The following is a 21,378-nucleotide window of genomic DNA, read 5'->3' as shown; positions in this document are numbered from 1 at the left end:
TTGAGAATCTATAATGATAAGATAGACAACTAAGGATATCTGGTGAATGAAACCTAATTGGAAGACAATGTTGAGTGTCCCTAGCAATTGGATCCACACATAATGGAGAATTGGGTCTCATGTGTAGATCTACTCCATGAAAACTTGGCCTTGACTCTAATGCTGTATGGTGATTTCCCTAGGGATGCTCAGGATGTCCAGTCCCTGGAAGGGCACAATATACAATCTTCATGTTAAGGAATCAGAAAGTCTGGAAATAATATACCTCATCATTGTCGTGACTACATTATAAATTACACTAATTATGATAAGAAGTCACTAGTCATCACATACTAAAAAATTATTTCATGACCATGTGATGGGTCTGTGGCAGGCAACAGGTGATAGGCCGCTGGGTAGGCAATGATAAAGGGAACAGGGCAGTCACAGTAGGCACTGATGGCTCGGCTGTCCCACTAATGCAGGCCAGGTCAAGGTTCCAGCTTCAAGTTAGTCACAATGATGTCAACAGTCCCATTAGACTGTTGGTCTCTTCCTTGGCATTGGGTGGTTGGGACCTGATAGGGTTTCTGCTTTGAAGGTGGAAGCCAGGAAAGCAAACCCCAAGCCCCTAGGGCTAAATGCAACAGGAGAACCAGGTACGGGAGAAAGGGCTGAAAACAAAAAAGTGGACCAAGCAAAATGGGATGGGGGCTGGAGCAATGCCAAAGCCATAGACCACGTCTTCTTGCACAAAATGGACAGAGCATGCCACCTACGGTCACTGTGACCTGGCTCAGAATCCCAGCTCTAAGTCCCCTGGGCAAGGTGCTTTACCTAATTGAGTCTCAATATCTTCAGCTTTAAAATGGAGTACTGGAGGTATTCATTATTGAGGGGAAATTGGCACAGGGGAGAGAAACTTGGAAGTGAATCTATTTAAACAGGAACTAAGGTTTCGCAGCAAACGGTTTAGTAACAGTTTGATTATAATTTTATCTTTAAAAATGAAACTAAAAATTATGCCTGCAGATTACTTTGTTTTATAGTAAATGAAGTATAGGTTATAATTGCCCCTATGTGCTAATTTCTAGAGCAACCAATGGCTGCTATTTGATTGCGGGGTTTGGGGCAGATTTTTCTTGAGGATACTCTCCACGCTGGAGGAATCCATCAGCTTTTCTAAGGGACCCTATACTTAGATGGGCAAAAAGTTCCCTTTCCATGATATGGCATTCAGTTGTCAATAGAGTCCTTTCCAGAACAGATAGGGAACAAACAAATATAATTGTTTTTAACTTTAACTTTATCTTTTTTAAAAAATACATCTCATTTTCATTTCAAGCAATACAGAAGACCAGAATACCCAAAAAGCCTTTCCGCTCTACAAAACATTTAGAATTCTGCCCAAGATACCATCAGTTCTCCTAACAAAAACAAACAAACAAAAAAACAAACAATATATATATATATATATATATTTTTGATTTCAGAGAGGAAAGAAGAGGGAGAAAAAGGTAGAAATATTGATGTGAGAGAAACACATTTATTGGTTACCTCCTGCAGGTGCTCTGACTGGGGCCCCGGGCGGGGGAGGAACCTGCAACTAAAGTACATTCCCTTGAGCAGAATTGAACCCAGGAGCCTTCGGTCTACAGGCTGATGCTCTAACCACTGAGCAAAACCAGCTAGGGCTCCTGGAGTTTTCAGTATTGCTCTGCCACAGAGAAGACCCAAGACTCCAAAAGAACCCATGTTAATTCCCGATTCTCGCTTCATCCTAATCCATGTCCTTCCTTCAGATGTCTACTCCTCTTTCCTCTGGGACATGAAGGTGGAGAGAGAAGCTCTTGTCTCCTTTTCTGATTGCTCCAAGTTGAGCTGATGGGCAGCAGAGCTGAGCCCAGGTTTGCATGGTGACTGTGGACTAAACTCAGGATCTCATTAAATTAACAAGGTTCATTTTCAGGGTGTGATGTTTCCAGACAACGAAATGTAAAAGGTGATACAGGATCAGGAAATGGCCACCTAATACATGAAAAAACTATCTGTGAGAAACACACATGAAGCCGGAGGGACCAGCATAAGCTGAAGTCTAAAGGGGGCTACCTCGCACCCCAGTGCATTTCCTAATACATCCTAGTTGTCGCTCCCAGTTTCACATTCAACAACATCCCCCAATAGGTATTCCATCCCTATAGCATCTCATGGATAAAAGGAAGGACCATTTATTCCAGTTTAAAGAACATGCTCATGTTTTTCTTAGTATTATACTTTCCTGCCTCAGGGAATTTGGAGATGAATAATAACCAGCCCCCATTTTCTAAAAGGGGCAACTTCCTATGAAAGCAGGATTTGAAATGGATTTACCCAAACCCTACCTCCCATCCTTGGGCTGAAGGAAAGCAGCATCTTGGGAGGCTGCATCCTAGAAGATGTGGTTTTGAACATCATCACTACCTGCCCTGCAGGAAGGATTCCTCGCCTGTTCCCTGGGCTATGGGGACTTCTTCCCCACCTGGCCCTTCAAGGCAGCCAATCACCATAAGCACAGACATCCAAGAGCAGTCTTCAAGCCTCCTTTGAGGGTGGCCCTTGTCTTCCAGAAGTGACTCATGCCTGCTGGCTCCCCACTGCTCCCTGCACTCAGGTCCTCCATACCCTTGCTGTCCTGAGCATGCCCTGCTCTCAGAGCTGGTGAGCCTCTTTTGTACTCGGCTAAAATACCCTCCACTCTTGTATGCACGCAAGCCCAACCCTAGCATGTGCAGGGCCGAGATTTTTGTACAAATGGAAGCCTGCGAATCGTATGACTCAATAATAAAATGATAATTCAGAATAACAGGTAGTTAAAATGTGCTCTTTCCTCTTGTCAAATATACCTTCATATCAATCAAATGAAAATATGCATAAATGTGTGATTTTTAACAGAATATTAAAGGCTGAACTTAGTAACTGTTGCAGTATGTCTGGGTATTCTGTTGATGGGTCAGGATGATAGGATTAGTAAAATAGAGATGCACATAATCCACAAGTTATTATATATTTATTTAAGACTTTTATCATCATTTCAGCAAATTATTAACTATTTGTAATAATAAATGTTTAAAACATAATTTGCAATCCATTGACAGTAATGATCTACAGAATTAAAAGTGAACTTTATAGTATTCATACTAAAAATTTGCACATATTTTTACCAAAACAACAAAATGTAGAAAGTGTGAAGTAAAAAAAAAAATATTTTTAAAAAATCTTCAAAATTATCTACAAAATTAAGAGATAAAATTTATAATTAATAAATGTCTACATTTCAAATAAAAATTATTTAAGTAAAGCTGAAATATTCATTTACTTTTTAAAGTATTTAATTAAGTTTTAGCAAATATATTATGAAAGTAAAAGTGTTCACCAGCCCAGTGTTTAATGTCCATATCCTGCTAATGTGAAGGATCAATAGCCTATTCCATGCAAGTTATGTCGAGACCCACATGTAAACAGCCTGAGAAGGATATGTTAAATACTATAAACATGGCTCAGCCGCCACATGCACCATTGTGAATTCCACAGGAACATGTGAGCACCTGCAGAACAAGGAACTGGGACGCCAGGAGAAGCAGGAGAATGACGCTGGCCTCTCCTTACTGGAAATGACATTTGGTTACACAAGGATATTGTGTATTCATGCTGAGAGGAAGGATGCGACCAGTCCACTGTCTTTTCTCCTGCCTAAGTATCCCTACCATACAAGGCCACCCCCGCAGGCTCTGAGGCCATCAGCCCACAACCCGCCAGGACAGGGAGAGGGTTCAGCTTCCGTTTCCAGGACACAGACAAATGCTGTGGAGAAGCACTTTCTTGGGGCCTGAGCTGTCACCCCACACAGCGGATGTTTAGGCTCACAGGCTGAGCTCTGGATCCTAAGTGGAAGAGAGGCCCTTGTGTTCTTTTATTTTCAAATATGTTTTTACTGATTCTTAGAGAGAGAGGAAGGGAAAGGAATAGAGAGATAGAAACATCGATGAGAGAGAAACATCATCAATTGGCTGCCTCCTGCATGTACCCTACTGGGGACAGAGCCTGCAACCCAATCATGTGTCCTGATTGAGTTTTGAACCAGTGACCACCTACTTGGTTCATGGGCCGATGCTCAACCACTGAGCAACACCTGCCAGACCCTTTATGTTCTTTAACAAATTTATTTTTGTGTGCTTATGACCTATGGGACCCTAACGTGCATGGATCCTATTGCCCAGATCTAAGAGTGCTTCTTGGGTACGTGAAAAACTCCCATGATTATGGAAGAACTAGAGGCCTAGTGGATGAAATTTGTGCATGGGGGGAGTGGGTGTCCCCTTAGCCTAGCCTGCAGCCTCTCCAATCCGGTACCCCGTGGGGGATGTCTGACCGCCGGTTTAGACCTGACCTCAGGGATTGGGCCTAAACCGGTAGTCGTACATCCCTCTCACAATCCTGGACCACTGGCTCCTAATCACTTACCTGCCTGCCAGCCTGGTCGTCCCTCACTACCACTGCACCCCCATCCCCGCCCTCCCACTGCTAGCCTGGTCATAGGCAGCCATCTTGTGAGGGCATGAGGGTTAATTTGCATATTACCTTTTTATTATATAGGATTATGCCCCCTGGTAAGAAGGGCCTACTTCCCTGGAACATGCCTCTAAAACAGAGCCTAGCATGTGCCATTGAAATGACTAGTTTGTACATGTGCTTCTGTGAAATAGAATCAGGGTCTCAAGGTCTGCAAGGTCAACACTTTTATATATGTTGGCTATAGTGGGAATTAATATATACACAGTATTTATAAAGTATATATATATATATATATATATATATATATATATATATATATAAATATCTCTCAATCCAACTTGATCTATCAATTGTATTGAAATAAGAACAGGCCACAGATTTCTCCTTAGGATATAACAATTCATATTAATGAGCTCAGTGAAATGAAATAATGCTTTTTAATGTATTTAATTCTTTTGAAATATTTACTTTTCTGTTTATAGAACTCTTGCACTTGTATTATTCCTGACCTTGGTTATATACTGTATGCTTCTTACTGTTTTAGTATTCTCTAATACTCCCAAATATCATTTCTGAATAAGACACCAGGTAAAAGAATTTCACTGTCTTTGATTTGTTTTTTATGTCGTTTTGAGGAGGGGTGGGAGTTGCAGACTTTAGGAAGGTTCTAAGGTGAAGAACAAAAGAATGCACTGAATGTATTGAGGCAGTGCTATCTACAACAACAAATTTACACAAAAAATATACAGTGACATAATACAGTAGACATTTATTTCCTGCCGATGTCAATTAGCCTGAGCAGTTCTGGGTGGACAGAAGGGGTGAGCAGTTGGGGAGCTGTGCCCTGCTCACTCATTCAGGGATCTAGGTTGATGCATATTTTCAACATATGACTTTCAAGGTAACTTGGTTGTCTGCAAAATGTAAGTGTAAAAGAAGAAAAAGTACAACATCCATCACTTCTTAACACATTGCCGAAAGATCATGAGAATTCTCGTGTTTCCTGTTCTAAGACTTGTAGCCAATCATAAAATTTCCTTAAAAAAATATTGGCTTATAAGAACATGTAATAAATAACTTCAAAATACAATGGGTATTGAATTTTAAAGTGCGCCTTTAACATTTATGTAAAACAATTTTTGTACCCATTCAATAGAAACTTCTCTGGCCACCGGGGCAAGGCTAGCAATAAGACTACTGGTCCGCAATGTGTTAAGATCCTTAGTGTGAAAGTGACCCATTCTATTTCCCTCACTTCCCATTGGTGAGAAGTAGTCACATGGTCCAATCTAAATGTATGGAGAGCTGGGAAATGTAATTCATGATTGACAGGCATTTTCCAACAATTATCTATATATATATAAAAGCCCAGAAACCATAATGGCAGAATGCCCAGAACAATCAGAACAACCAGAATGACCAGTGGCTATGATGCTCATTGTGGCAGCCAACCAGCTTGATGAGCAGGCCTGGGCCCTGATAGGCCCCCAACACCCCGATCAGGGCTAGGATTGGCCACTAACTGCCTGTGGCCCCTCCCTGCCCTGCTGGCCATGTCCAATGGACCCCCATCAGGGCGGGCCAGCTAGACCTCATTCCTGCATGAATTCATGCACTGGGCCTCTAGTCTACTATGAAAAGTAAAAGCATGAATGTTGATGGATAAGTAGCTGTGTCTGCATATAAAACCATGTCCTAATAAAACCTTTAATGGGAGTATATTTAGGAGAGGATGCCTGACAGAACATGGATGGGCATTTTATATCTATTCATACTACATAAACACAGGGTACTATGATGCATACTTGGTGCATGAATGGAGCTACCTTAGAGTCATGTGAATCTTTCATGAGATGGAGCTTCAGAGATAGGGGTTGAGAGGACTGAGCAGAAAATAGCAGGAGCTACCTTCTTCTATACAGTGTAGTAGAAAATTCCCGGTATTTGGCTATAATCCTCACTACTCCCAGGTCTGTGGTGTGCAGAGAGCTATGCGGGGGAGCGATAGGCTTAGGGAGAGGATAAAACAAGATGTTTTTGCATCACCTCTTGTTTTCACCAATGATACAAATAAGACTTGGCTGGAACTCCATTCTTCCTCAAACTAACTCTCTTCTATCTCTTAAAGAAACAAATCTAATACTCCTGAAGTGTTCTCAATGGAACTAAACAGGTAGTTTCGACTTGTTTTAAAAATATTACATATCATTCTGGACATGCAAGTCTAAATGTTCAGACATTCTAAACATATAAGATATGTAAGAAATACAAACATAATTCAAATTATTTTAAAAGGACCTGTTACATGGTCATAGAAGATAACTTAGAGAAAATTTTTTTTCATACAATTTAAATCACTTTGGTGAACTGTTTTGCTCAATATCCATTTTTATGTCCTTCTACTATGCCTTTCTGTATGGCAGAAGCCAGAATGATGGAAACTACATTTCCTAGAATACTCTACATATAAGCTCTGGATTATGTAACAATTAGATCCACCCTTGAGAAATATGGAAGACAAAAAATGAGGTGGAAGTCCTCTTTCTGCTACTTTTGTCTGTTGCTGTTAAGAAAGACTGAAATATTGAATTTTCTGCACTGCAGCGATGTCCCTGGGTCTAGTTACTAGTTTCACGGAAGTGAAGAAACAGTTGTAGTGACAGCAGACATCACAGCCCGTGCTCCAGAGTTTAGTCAATAGCCTTGAGGATGTGTAGAGGCAGGAGTTGCAACAGAGGCAGTGGCTTCCTGGACTGTAGCTGCAGTGGTGTGTGCTTGAACTCGACCAAGTTCCCTGCCTTTTTGACTACTACAGAGGCAGCAGCAGCCCTGGACCATTCAGCATTCCTGTCCCGTAACTACTTGAACACTTCCAGTCAAGTAGCATTGACCAAATCTCCCACAAGTCTTACGTGGGTTATCACTAAATGAGTTAGTCTGCAAGACTGGAAAAATATGACATGAAGAAATTTAAAATTTGGTATATTCCCTAAAATTTTGACTAATCAAGAACATTTGCAACAGAGGAAATACTTTACCCCCAATCTCCTATTTGTTTTATTGTTAAACAATTTCAAAGTAAAGAACTTCACTACATGGTAATATCAATACAACAGGAAAAATAATTTATGTTAATTGGGTATTCTTGCTTTCACTTCTATAAGGTACACTGGTAAAATACGTTAGAGGAGCATTTCTTAACCTCTTCATCCTTGTTCTTAGTTACCATCTGCCTATTTTCATGCATATATTTACCTAACAAACAGACTCCCCTCCCCCCCTGCCTTCCTTTCCCAACCTCATCATAATATAAGCTTATCCTTACTTCCTGTGCTCATAATAAGGTCTGCCCTCTTGGACTCTAAACCAATTCCAGAAATTAATTTCATAAGTGCTAAACTTTAACTAGGTTAGGAGGCTCAGGATAAAGGCAAGACAGTGCCACACAAACAGCCACTGGAACAGCATTTCTAACTGAGCCAAGGGGTGACCATGACCTGCTGTGAAGGATGTACCTCCTGCAATGGATTCAGCCTGTTGGTTCTCCTTCTGTCAGGAGTAGTTCTCAATGCAATCCCTCTCATTGTCAACAGAGTCGAGGAAGGCAAATTTTTTCAAAACCCCATCTCTTGCTTTGAGTGGTGGTACCCAGGAATCATAGGAGCAGGTCTAATGGTGAGTAACTTTTATTTGACTTGATGTTGAAAAGGGTGCCTTACCAAAATCCATCTTTCAGACGTACAGTGAGCTGAGCTGTGTCTTGACTTAAGATACAATGAGATGTGTTGGTATGGCATTCATTTATATTGATTATCAGTGAGGAATGATAAATTAAATATGTGGTATAGTCTAGGGAGCTTGGGCAAAAAAAAAAAAAAAAAAAAAAAAAAAAAAAAAAAAAAAGGTTAAATTTGATAAAAGCTGGTTGGGCTGCCCTGGCCAGTTTTCTCAGTGGTTAGCGTCTCAGCCCAAGGACTGAAGGAAGGGTCACAGGTTTGATTCTTTGGTTGCAGGTTTGATCCCCAGTCCTGGTTGGGGCTCGTGTGGGAGGCAAACAACCAATGTGTCTCATGTTGATGCTTCTCTCTCTCTGTTTCTCTCCTTTCCACTTTCTAAAAATCAATGGAAAAATATTGAGGATTAAGAAGTTGGTTGGGTTATTACCTAGCACATTTCTTTGCACATGAGGCTGCTCTTCCAAGTTTATAGTTAGTGTTAGGGAAGTTTTGAATGGATTCCCTCAATTTTCCGTGCTTGTTGAATATTAAGTTTGATAATTGTTGATCAGTCTATCTTTTGTTGACATCTGCAGCAAAGCAGTATAATACATTATCCCCCAATGCACCAATCATAAATCACCCGATAGATTTATAGACCTCTTCCTGGGAATTCTGATGCAGTGGCCTGGGTAGGACCCACCTGTGGAGAGGAATAAATACTGTTTGGGGGCCTGGCAGAGAATCTCAGCTCTAGTTCTGTCTCCAATATATTACTGTTTGCAAGTCACTTATCCTATGACTTTGTTTTCATACTCATAAAGTGGGGACGTGGATACTGAAGTTTGGAAATTCAGCATTCAAGAGGCCGCTTTGTTTGTTCTACCACTTGGCTGCTACCTAATGAGTCTGTTTAATGTCAGAAAAATAAGCCTTTGTTTAGATGTGTGTGTAACAGTTCAATTACCTGTATTATCATCCTTAATGATGATCAGTGACTGTTGCTGGTCTTATCCCCAAACTAATGTGAAAACACTCTTGAGTGGTTATACATTAATCTTTAGAGAAATATTTGTTCTTCAGCTCACACACTGGATTTGAGAACACTCTGACCTCAAAAAGCCACTCCAGTAAAGCACCCCCCAAAAGTTGGAGGTTTCTGTACATTTAATATCATGAGCAATGTATTCACCCTGCTTGTTAGAAAGGGGCTCTTACAGGAAAAGCTTTGGGGAAATTGTGGGCTATTTCTTCAAACTGCAATGAACGTTCTCTTTCAGGCTGAGAGAAATGACAGAGCCCAACACAGTGATGAGGCTACAAATCTTGTGTCTGCTTGCCCTTCTAGAGGCTTCTGTCTCGTTGAATAGTGTGAGCTTACTTTGCATAAGGTTAGACAGAAGCCAGGCACAGCTGGCCAAGACTTATCAACAGTGACAATTCCCATGAAGCTCCTATAAGTTCCCATGTTAAAACAACCCATTTGGAATGACTTGTGCAGCTTTAGATACAAATGGACTTTCCCACAAGAAAAACAAATTTCTTGCCAGCATGAAAGGAGCCTGATGAAGAAGGCAGGAAAGCAAGGGACAAAGAAGGAGAAAGACATAGGGAAAGGCACAGAGAGAGACCACTGCTAAATGCTAACTACTGGGTTCATGCTTTACAATGTTATCTCATCTACTCTCTATAACAATCTGGCTGAGCGGTTATTATCAACTGTATTTTAACAGACAAGCAAACAGAAGGTTAGGAGGGTTAACAAGATCACACAGTAGCTGGGAGACCTAGTTCCAGACTTATCTGATCCCCAAGTTCTGTTTTCCACCAGGATTAGTACCATAATCCACCTGTTTCAGGCTAACCAAGGAAGAATGTGCAATTTATAACTTAATCCATAAATTTAGGTCACCAGGAAACTGAAGAACAGAAAGGTTCCATAAACCTGTGAAAGTTTCAGAGAATCTGCACTTCCTTGTTCCGTGATTAAATTTACTTTATTGCCCCCCATAAATATTAATGACGAGTATTACACAAGTCTATCTCTATTACTCAGTGTGGTAAATGCCATCCAAGCATCAAACAACTCTTTGAGAAGTTCAATAGGCACTTTACAGTGAACCTCAAACTCTAGACTAGGTTCACAAGGAAACAGGTGGGTGACATAAGGGCTCAGAACACAGGTGGATTCTCCTGGTCCTCAGCTATCGATACTGTATAAAGTTTTAATGGTCTACAGCTCTTCTGTCCTTCATTATAAAAGACACATATTCATTGATGTACTAGTATAATGTGAAAGAATGCCTTTTCAAAGGGAATTGTGTCCTTTCCAACATCTGTCAAAATAGTGAACTCTCAATATACTCGTAAGTACACAGAAAAGTGAATAAAGAACTGCCTGTGTGATAAACACTTTTGTTGTAGTTTTTGAAATCTTTTCAAAAGTGCTTTAACATTTTAAATTGGTATTGCTTCAAAAACAGATTTTGTGGGAAGAAGAGAACTATGGAATTAATTACTGATTACTTCACAAAGTACATTCACTGTGTTTTTATGACTTACCCAAAACAGGTGAATCTTTTTATCTTTTGAAATCATGACTAAGAGTGTTATGCAATTACCTTCAACTATTTTATGTTAAATGAAAAAAATCAATAAATATCATTTTTCAAAGCACTTAAAAAGAGAGTTAAAATGTTCCTAAGAAAACAGAGGGGTGGGCAAAAGGAGGGTTATAGTTGTAATACAAATAAAGAATACATAATCCTATAAAAGGGTAATACCCAAATTGACTGAACAGTGGAACAACTGGTCGCTATGATGCATACTGACCACCAGGGGGCTGGCACTCAATGCAGGAGCAAAGTTCTAATAAAACTTTATGACAGGGGGAGCACCGCTCAGCCACAAGCTGGGCTGATGGCTGGCGAGTGCAATGGCCCACCTCCATGGCAGCGCTAAGGATGTCCCCCAAGGGCTCCCAGACTGCAAAGGGCACAGGCCAGGCTGAGGGACTTCCCCACCCTCCCATGCCCCCGAGTGCATGAATGTTGTGCACCGGGTCTCTAGTTAATGAATAAAAAAAAAAAAAAAAACAACCCCGTGTTTTGCATACTCAAAAGTACAAACTTGCTTTTCCCATCCATGTATTAAGGCTATTTGATATAAGATTAATTGTAAGCCTGATCTTAATCATGCTTATTCATTGAGTACACTTATTATTCAATGGTAATTCATCAATTATTAAAGTCTTAGAAAAAATGTTGAATGTTAAACAAGTTAGGTGTTTGTGTAACAAGCATTTGCAAAATACAGCTTTTATACTTGTGATGAGCTGTGGCTTTCAGAGTCAGGTTGCTCTCAGAGTCAGGTACTTAGAAGATCCCTAGGGTTTGAATTGTGTTACCAAGTTTCAATGGTCCACAGCTCCTCTGTACTGCATTTGTAAGTTGTACACTCACTTCTAAGACTGCATAGAAGGATGGGTTTCTAGGTGGAAGAATGAACAATACTACTTCTTTATAAAAGCAAATGACTGTTAGGACTATTAGTTTTACAAAAACTCTTATGCATTAAAATGTGCTTAGGAATTTAAAAAAAGAGTATTCTCATAAATACTAATTTTGACAGATTATCTGAAAAATGTATGACTCAGTAATATGTATACCTACACACTTTCTCATATTTTAATATCCATCCCTTAAAGAGCCCTTCAACGTCTAAAGCTCTGAACGGGCAAAGGAATTGAAAAACAGTGAGTTGTGATGTAACAAAGATGTGTTGACATGCCATGAAGTCGACTGGGAGGGGATTCCCATAAGTTATTGTTTCTTTATAAAACCCTTTGCGAGAGAAGACACCATAAAAGTAAATATTCAGCATCTCTGAAATAAAATCTAGAAAGTCAGCAGAGTTTAATTTACATCAATAAGCAAAATGGGATGATTCATCCACCAAAGCTGTAATTTAATGTTGATCTTTCTTCTAACAGATTATTTTCTAAATCAGCGACTGACAATTTTTTTTCTGTACAGCAAATCAGATCATGAATATTTTCGGCTTTAAGAGCCAGACAGTTCCTCTCACAGCTATTCAACTGTACTGTTGGTGTAAGAGCAGTCGTAGACAATGTAAGTGAATGGGTATGGTTGAGTTCTAATAAAACTTTATGACAAAGAAGTGGTGGGCCATAGTCTGCCAGTTCCTGTAAATAATTGTTCCTTAAGCTCAGTAGGCAGTATGGCTTATGTGTATGACCAAAGAGATTCAGCCCATTAACATTGACAACCTATTTGGGGGCTACAATTTTCTCTCTTTTCTTCTGGGCTCTTAGCTCCACCCCAGAATGGCTGGGCTGCCCTACATACATGTGACCTTTGAATGATAAAAGTGTTGGAATTCAAGGTAATATGTAAGCCCAGTGTGATAACATTACAAAGTGTTGTCCACAGGTGCCATGGGGTCAGCACATGGTCAGAGGGGGTGAAGTTTGTTAGGAAAGCTGCTTTGTCAGGCATTAAATGTTAGACTGCTCTGGAAAAGCAAAGGTAGATGTGGTCTTGGGAAAAAGAACTTGGGGAAGGAACAGAGGACAATGAAATGAGCCAGGGCGGGGGGAGTTGGGTATGATGAGAATGAATCAACTCTGTGAAGGAACAGGGGAGAACGATAAGAATTGTTCCGAGTGGATAGCAGTGAAGAGTCTGGGCTTTGGAAATCAAATGCCTCACTTCAAATCCAAACTCTTCCACTTTCTCAGAGAAGTTACTCAAACTTCCTATGCCTCAGTTTTCTCATTGTAAGATGAGGATAAAAAAAGGCCTACCTCATGGGATGGCTGAGGCTGGAATGAACTGAAACACGTACAGCACCTATGACAGTGCTGGCATGTCGTCAGAATTCGATAAAATGTTAGAAAACAAGGGCAGAAGGAAAGAGAACTAACTACTCAAAGGCAGCTGTGCTGAGATGGCAAAAAACAAACCAAAACACACAAACAAAAAAACCCACCTTAGGGCTAAAATTTCTTAAGTGGAAGGGAAGTATTTTACTGCCCACTCTTCAATGATACAAAGCTTCTTCCAGTAAGAATTTCTAGTCATAGCTGCTGACTAGATAGGACTAAAATTTTAAACTAAGTCCTCAGAATGTGAGGTTGTTCCTTACAGCTTTCCTCAGCAGAATATATTTCCCTTGATACAGAATGCAATAGGTACACAGTTGCGGAACATCAACGAAAAGGCATATCATGTGTAAAGGAGTAGAAAGCAGAATGTGGAACCAAAAATATTTCCCAAATCCTAAGCTGGGAACCAGCGAGATGGCAGTGACCCGGCACTGAGAGGAACGTTAGGAAAGAGAAAGGAGTGGTGATGGAATTCTTGGTTCCCAAATGCCAGGCAAACAAAACCAGCAATCTCCTTTCTGGATGCTTGCCAGATGCAGACAGTTTTTGGGAAATTTGACAGTGGCTGCAGATTATAATAACTAAAAGAAAAAAAAGTGAATTTTAGATGACATAACTAATTCTTTCAGAAATACTCCTTCCAAAATAATGACTAAATAACTCACTCAATTTAAAATCCAAGTCTCTCTAATCCAGCTGGTGTGGCTTAGTGGTTGAGCTTCGACCCAGGAACCAGGAGCTCAAGGTTCGATTCCCCGTTAGGAACATGCCAAGGCTGCAGGCTCCATTCCCAGAAAAGGGTGTGCAGGAGGCAGCTAATCAATGATTCTCTCTCAACATCGATGTTTCTATTTCTCCTCTCATTTCCTCTCCCTGAAATCAATCAGAAAACATTAAAAAAAAAAAATAAAAATCCAGGTCTCTCCAAAGATGACCCAGAGTAAAGTGATGTAGAGGGGAGAATTTGAAACTGCTATCCTGAAATCCCACCATCCCTCCCTGCTCTTTAATCTTTAGGGTTGAAATGGGGATCACAAGATCAAGGACGTTGCCACATTTCCTTCTTGTTCTCTTGAGCCTTGATTTCCCACAACTGCTGATAAATAGAAGGCAGAGATAAGTGCTTTCTCATCTGATGAGAAGTATTAAGACTCCTCTTTCCTGTTGATGTAATTTCCAGGCTATTCCAGCAACAACAATGTCTTTGGCAGCAAGGAAAAGAGCCTGCTGCAACAACAGAGGCGGGGTGAGTACCGAGCAGCGATTGTGTGTGTGTGGGGAGGAGGGGGGGGGGAGGAGGGTTGGTGGGGGAGGGTTTGAGGGGCAGAGTGCACCAACAGTATGGACAGCTGAGCAAAGCCACTTGGGGCTTCAGAAGCTACCAAATCTCAGTGTGGTTCCAGTGGCAGAACCACAGTTTTAGGAACGTCCTATTACCGTGTTTTCCTGAAAATAAGACATCCTCCGAAAATAAGACCTACTTACAGGTTTCCTTCTGAATGAAATATAAGGCATCCCCCCGAAAATAAGGCCCCCCCTAGGCTAAACATGAGAGATTTGGCCCACTGATTCTGAAAGAAATGGAGTTACAAGAAATTCACCAGGAAATTCAGGAATTGGATTGTTATGATGATGTTCCAGAAGATGATGACATGATTGTCATCGAATAAATGAGTAAATTCTTGATACTGTAGGATTCACAGTTTGTCTGGTTTGTGTTGACAACTACCGTACTACCGTACCGTATAAAGGTAATAAATTTCCTTTATTTTCATTTAACAATAAATGTGTACTGTTTTCTTCTTCGTGGAAAAATAAGACATCCCTTGAAAATAAGACCTAGTGCATCTTTGGGAGCAAAAATTAATATAAGACACTGTCTTATTTTCGGGGAAACAGGGTAGTATGCTTATATGATGATACAGAAAGTATGAGGGTTTTGTTTTTCCCCCCCTCCTCCATAAAAATATAACTTTGGAGCCAGCCTCACACCTTACCCCAATCTTCAGTTTCACTATCTAAAGGTTTTCAAAGGAAGGTGATTTAGAAATCACACCCAGAGCTGCAACCAATTTTAGACTTATTTTTGTGCTGTGTATAAAATACTTAAGGAAAATGTAACCTCAGTTCTCTCATGCATATACAAGATTGGTTTGCTAGATTCAGAATGCTCATTGCTTGTATGTGATTAAAGAAGACACTAGTTATTTTTTCTAACATTTAGTACAAACCTACTATGAGTAAGATTTTAATTAAAAGGAAAATAATGAATAATTATTACCCTTCTGTCACTATGCTCAGAACAGATTCAAATATGTTATCTTATTTCTTTAAAAAACCCTTTAGTTTTGAAATATGATCCACTTTATTGACCAAGAAACTGGTGCTCAGAGAAAGCAAATAATTTGCCAGTGTAGCACAGCCAGTAAGTGAACTTTTGTCTCAATCCATCAGACTCTCAAAGTCACAATGTCTACACTACGAGGCCATGAACATTGTTAATAACACTGTGTGAGGGCTCATAATTCTCTAAGGAAGGCATAGACGAATAAATGAGCACTCACAGTGAGTTCCTGGCTGAGCTTGAGGTTTGAAAGCGATAGTTCTCAGCCTGATGGGGACGTTAGAATCACCAGGGAGGATCTTAAAAATATCTCTCCCCTTCTCCCACTTCCCCTGAGAGGCAACATCAGTATTTTTAAAAGATACCCTATGTGATTCTAATGTGTTTCCAGGGGCGAGAACCACTGTTTAGAGATTCATATTTAGATTAATATTACACATTTGTATTTTTTAAAATTACCTTTTTCTGTCATTTGATATCTAGGGTTATAACTACTTTGCTAATTATTTATAGTCTCTCTTTGTTCCTGATACATTGCAGGTAGTCAGTCAGTCTTTTTAGTTTCCTTTCTTGCACTTTTCTTTTTAAACTATTATCCCTTGGAGTTTGACGTTGAATTACCTCTACGTTTTATTCCAAAAATTTTTTTAAAAATGTTTTTATTGATTTCAGAGAGGAAAGAAGAGGGAGAGACAAAAACATCAATGATGAGAGAGAATCATTGATTGGTTGCCTCCTGGACATTCCCTCCTCCTCCCCCCCCTCCGCCCTCAGACCTGGGGATTGAGCCCAAAACCCACCATGTGCTTCTAACCGAAATAGAACCCGGGACCCCCCAGTCCGCAAGCTGACACTCCATCCACTGAGCCAAACCAGCCAGAGCCAAACATTCTTGAGAAAGATATACTGAATTATTTCTGAATCCTCAAACTTAAAGATTTCAGAATATTTAGATTTTTCTCTCAGATTGTATTTCCATTAAGAATATCTCCCTGCACCCCCCACTCCCGCCGCACATAACCTTTCATGATAAATTTTTCATATTTTCAATGACCATTTTTCTCTCTCCTTTGCGGACAACAGCGAGTTGAGAATAATCAAACCATCTTTTCACGCAGGTATTGGGCTTGACTTGCTGGCCAAAGGTGGGGGGCATCGTGTAATAATAGTAGTGCTGGTCATTAAATCACCAGTTTATACTGATTAGGTCCAACCAAGTTTTTAGACACTTTTCTCACCAGCCATGTGAGGACTGGTGTTTAAGTCATATATTATATCTTTTTAAAAATATAAATATTTTAATTTTTTATTTTTACAGAGAGGAAAGGAGAGGGATAGTCAGAAACATCGATGAGAGAGAAACATTAATCAGCTGCCTCCTGCACACTCCGCACTGGGGATGTGCCCACAACCAAGGTACATGAACTTGATTGAAATCGAACCTGAACCCTTCAGTCCGCAGGCCGACGCTCTCTCCACTGAGCCAAACCAGTTAGGGCCATATCTTGTATCTTTCAAGTAGAGACCAAAGCATCACAAAAGTGGCAAAGGCTAGATCTTGGGAGGGAGAGAAGAGGTGTTCCCCAAGACCACCTATCTTAACTGTTCCCACTATTTCCCCTACTTGAGCTGTTCTCTGCTCCTTCCCTTTATCCATTTATTGATTTTGCCTCTGAATACTTAGGTTTTCCTGAGTCTTTAAATGAACCCAAGTCTAGGGGAAATACAGAGGTTGGAATCACCTTCTAAAGCCAGGCCTCTCTGCAGTGATGAGAAGTCAGAAATAATAGATGACCAAAATATAAACAGTGACACTTCTTGATCAGCAAATTGAACAGTAGTGTGGGAGAAGCAGGATTTGAATCACACTCCAAACCCATCATTCTGGGCTTTTGGCTGGTTAGTGGTTAGGTCTGAGCACTGACGTTTACCAGCTGTGAGGTCCTGACACCTTGCCAATCTCCCTGAACTGCATTTTCTCATCCTTAAGATGGGAATAATAGCATCCATCTCTTGGGCTTACTGAAAGGATAGCAAAGCCCAAGCTCCCTCTACACATACTATTTACATAGTCACTTACTCTGCCTACCCTTTAAAGGCAGGTCTAACAAATGCAACAGGTGACCCCTCTGGGAGCTGCAGTATTACCCCATCAAAGGAAAAGAAGTCCTTCCCTTCATTTCTGCAGATTTAAACAATCATAATTAACAGGGATTAACACAACACTCCGTGGAAACAACACAGAACTTCTTTTTGGAAACCAACTTCCATTTGGGCCAAAACACTTCCTATCCCCAAATCTCATGCTTGTTTTCCTGTGACTGATTCACAAAATGAAAGATGCTTACAGTCTTTCCCTCTGTCTCAGTGGTGCTGCTGCACCAAAATCAGGTGCATGCACCCTCTGCCCCACACGCCCCTGCTCCCAGGGGGACATTTGCAATGTCTGGCAATATTTCTGGTTGCTACACCTGGGTGAGTGTGTGTTACTGGCACCTGGTGGGCAGAGACAGAAATGCTGCCAGACATTGTATCATGTACAGGAAAGGCCCCCAACAGCAAAATGCCCACAGGCCAGTTGTGCTGAGATCGAGAAGCCCTGTTGTACCTCGATGCAAAATGCTGATCTCAGACCACTTTCAAGATCAGGGCCAAGTCCAGACTAAAGATTTAGAAGTCCAGAGAGTGGACATCCAAGTGTGGGTGCTGCTGTTCTAGCCAAGGTTCTATGAAGTAGGAAGTACACAGAATATGACAGAGGAACCAGACCTCAATGCTCAGTTATAATAAAATGGACAAGGCTCAGAATTTTCATAAAACACGGCAAGACCATCACTCTTTTAGTGAGTCAGTAAAATGGCACTTTGCCCTCTGCCTTCTTCTATAATTCACACCCAATCAAACTGTGATCTTAAGATCTAGGGCTACAAGGTGGCCAGAGAAGGGCAACCCTAGATCTGATGCTGAAACTTGAAACAGACCAGGAACATGTAATAACATGTGCACATGAACCACCTTATTTTTCAGATGTTTCTTTCATCATTTTTTAATGTAATCACAATCATTGGTGCAGTGTACTGCATGCTGGTATCCCTGAGTGCTCTCTTGGAAGGTCCTCTCATCTGTAATTCTCCAAGCAACAGTACCTGCAAATTCTCGTTTGAAAATTTAAGGTGAGTGACCTTTCCATGATTGTCTTACACCGAAGCTACTTAGATTAGAATATTGTGGTGCTCACACAATGCTTTTTTTTTTTTTTTTTTTTTTTTTTTTTTTTTTTATGAAACTACTGGGACAGATTCTTAGGGATTTAGCACATTAATTCCAACTGGCAAAAGCTCATAAAAAAGTGGAGGAATCACCACGTTCAGATGTTTTGGGTATGGCCTTCTTTAAAGGATAACTGACTCAGATGGCTTATCCTTGCCTTAAAAATATATGGCAACACACAGCAGCAGCTTAACTTTCACCTTTGGAGAATGGTGATGAGGAAGCCCTGACTTCCCACAGTTCTGAGCTAATGAAATTTGTAAGCCAGAAGCACAGATTACTTCTATACTTTAAAAAATTGAATAGAAACAAAATAAATAAAATCTAGAGCCTTACTTATAAGCCCTAAAAGAAACCAAGCAGCAGATGGATTATGGGGACACACTAGAAATAGATGTATGGATAGGAATGAATTAAAAGTTTATGTCACATAGCAACAATAATGAAGAATTATAAGTAAATGGTTCCTTTCAGTTTCATAAGATGGTTTTATGTCTGCACCTCAGCACAATGTGAAAAACTAGAACAAAAGAACAATCTAATTCATTACTTCTCTCTATATTAGAGAATAATCAGACATTCACTTACATAAAGTTTCCCCTCCTTTTCCTTTATCTTACTACATTAAAAAAGAAAGACATATGCTCAGAAAGTATGATCTTAGCTATAATTTCAAGGCACATTTCAATAATACTTTGTTTTACCATATTTTCCCTTTCTTGGGTACAATGTTGTATTCTTTTGATGGCCACAGAAATTCTTAAACATCTTATCTTTTATTTTTCTGGAAGGATTGATCCCCAATCCTTGAATCTACAGTGGTTCTCCAATGGATCTTGCGTAGCTCCTAACAGTTTGAATTCTCCCATCAAGAATGACACCATGACCAGTGATTTGCACGTCAGTCCTAAAGAAAAGAGGCACAGGACTATCTTTTTCTCAGCATTTGTAGGCTTACTGCTCGTGGGGTTCCTTGAGCTCCTGTTTGCACTCAGTCAGATTGTCATCGGTTTCCTCGGCTGTCTGTGTGGAGTCTCCAAGCGAAGAAGTCGAATTGTGTAACAAAATACAAATACAAGCAGTTTGAATCACCTGAGAATTACATTTAAGATACCCTTTTAGAAGTTAGAAGTTCAATAACGAAATATTAGCTAGACAGCTGCATTAATCCTCTAGTCCAAAAGATTTTTTTAAAGGTGACTAAAAAAAAAATCAGCCTTTTACATTTAATGTTGTTAAATGCAAACCACTTTCATAGGAAAAATTATCACCAGTAGTGCAGTGAAGAGAATCTTTCAATGTGTTTTGAATCCTTTTGTGCTGTTTGAATTTTTTAATTCTCCATTCTTGTGTGGAGAGGAAGAGAGGGAGGGGAAAAGAGATGAGCGACGGAGGAAGGGAAGATGAGAAGGAACAGAAGTTATTTTGGAAGTCAAAGTAGGGCCTTTCCCCTGTATTTCTTTATACTTTATGAAAAAATAACTAACCTAAATGTAATCAATTTTTTAGACCAAATTCCTCACTTACTAGAAATCCAGGGAAATAGACTCAAATTCTAAAGGAAGGACAGTAAGCAGATAATAGCCTTCTGTTTTCAACAAGAAAATGTACAGGGAAAAAACAAGTGTATTGAGGAAACTATTCTATATTGAGAACAAAGAGATGTTATTCAACTAAATGTATTATGCAGACCTTGTACAGGATTGGTTTGGGTAATATTAAGGACTTATTGTGAATATTTACAACTGACAATGGCTTATGGTAATATAAAAATGTCTTTATTTTTTAGAAATGCATGTTTTTGTGTTTGGGGGGGAAAATGTCATGTTTTAAAAATACATCAACCAAAAAATAAAGCAATAAAAAAATCTTCATTGTCATATATAGGGACAAGACTACAGTGAGTCATTATACTTTATTTTCCTGTTTGCATTTTTCACAATAAAGAACTATAAATACCTAGAAAAAAATTAGTCTTTCAAAAAAAGGTTTCTCTATATTATAATCTTTAAAAGACAACCTAATAAAAGTCTATTTACCATATTAAAATGATATAAAATACTAAAAATCTACAATTTTCTGAATGTAGATCATTCCTGCATTTTCTTCTCATTTACTTATGTTCATTATGCTTCAGGTTGTAGAAATAACTTACAATACTTACATTGTAGCTGCTCCTCAAAATTAGTCACACACAGGCACTTTATTTCTGAATCCATTTGCTGTGTAAAGAACTCCTCATGCTCTTACAAATCCCAATTTATCCTTAAAGTTTAACTTACATTATTTCCTACCTGAGAAAGCTTCCCAGAGTGCACGATTCCAATACATCAAGTTAGCACATACCCAAACTACTACTATCATACCTGTAACAATGTAACATAAATGCTTTTGCTTGTATGTCCATCATAATAAGACAACAGGGACCAACTAATGCTTCTCATCCATTAATTCATCAGCTCCTTCCTGCTTCAGGCCTCTCTCCTATCCAGGCCCCCAAATTCCTCCCTTCCCCCCAAAGTCTAATCTCTGGCTAAGTCCTCTTCATACTTCAGCACAAATATCCCTTTTTCTAAGAAGCCTTCCCTAACTACCTAATGACAAGCAGGTGT

General features: G+C 39.8%; 1 protein-coding gene across 2 annotated transcripts; it reads left to right on the top strand.

Annotated features, from left to right (window-relative positions):
* The first annotated feature begins 8,021 nt into the window (after window positions 1-8,021).
* TM4SF20 (transmembrane 4 L six family member 20) lies at window positions 8,022-20,023 on the top strand. 2 transcript variants are annotated; one of them, XM_036422473.2, is made up of 4 exons: window positions 8,022-8,205; window positions 14,333-14,398; window positions 18,524-18,669; window positions 19,558-20,023. In XM_036422473.2, exons 1-4 carry the CDS (start codon window positions 8,023-8,025, stop codon window positions 19,826-19,828), a joined length of 666 nt encoding a protein of 221 aa, XP_036278366.1. In that variant the 5' UTR covers window position 8,022; the 3' UTR covers window positions 19,829-20,023. The 2 variants fall into 2 exon arrangements, with proteins under 2 accessions (XP_036278366.1, XP_045431319.1); XM_045575363.1 differs by lacking the exon at window positions 14,333-14,398.
* Window positions 20,024-21,378: the final 1,355 nt, after the last annotated feature.

This window comes from Pipistrellus kuhlii, unplaced genomic scaffold (assembly GCF_014108245.1).
Source record: "Pipistrellus kuhlii isolate mPipKuh1 unplaced genomic scaffold, mPipKuh1.p scaffold_m20_p_7, whole genome shotgun sequence".
Lineage (NCBI taxonomy): Eukaryota > Metazoa > Chordata > Mammalia > Chiroptera > Vespertilionidae > Pipistrellus > Pipistrellus kuhlii.
This window is presented reverse-complemented; position numbering and strand designations above follow the sequence as displayed.

Excerpts from the sequence above, each read along its gene's own strand:
- TM4SF20 (XM_036422473.2), top strand. The coding sequence starts at position 8,023 with ATGACCTGCTGTGAAGGATGTACCTCCTGCAATGGATTCAGCCTGTTG. Across the intron at positions 8,206-14,332 it reads TCATAGGAGCAGGTCTAATG|GCTATTCCAGCAACAACAAT; the intron begins GTGAGTAACTTT and ends TGTAATTTCCAG. Across the intron at positions 14,399-18,523 it reads GCTGCAACAACAGAGGCGGG|ATGTTTCTTTCATCATTTTT; the intron begins GTGAGTACCGAG and ends CTTATTTTTCAG.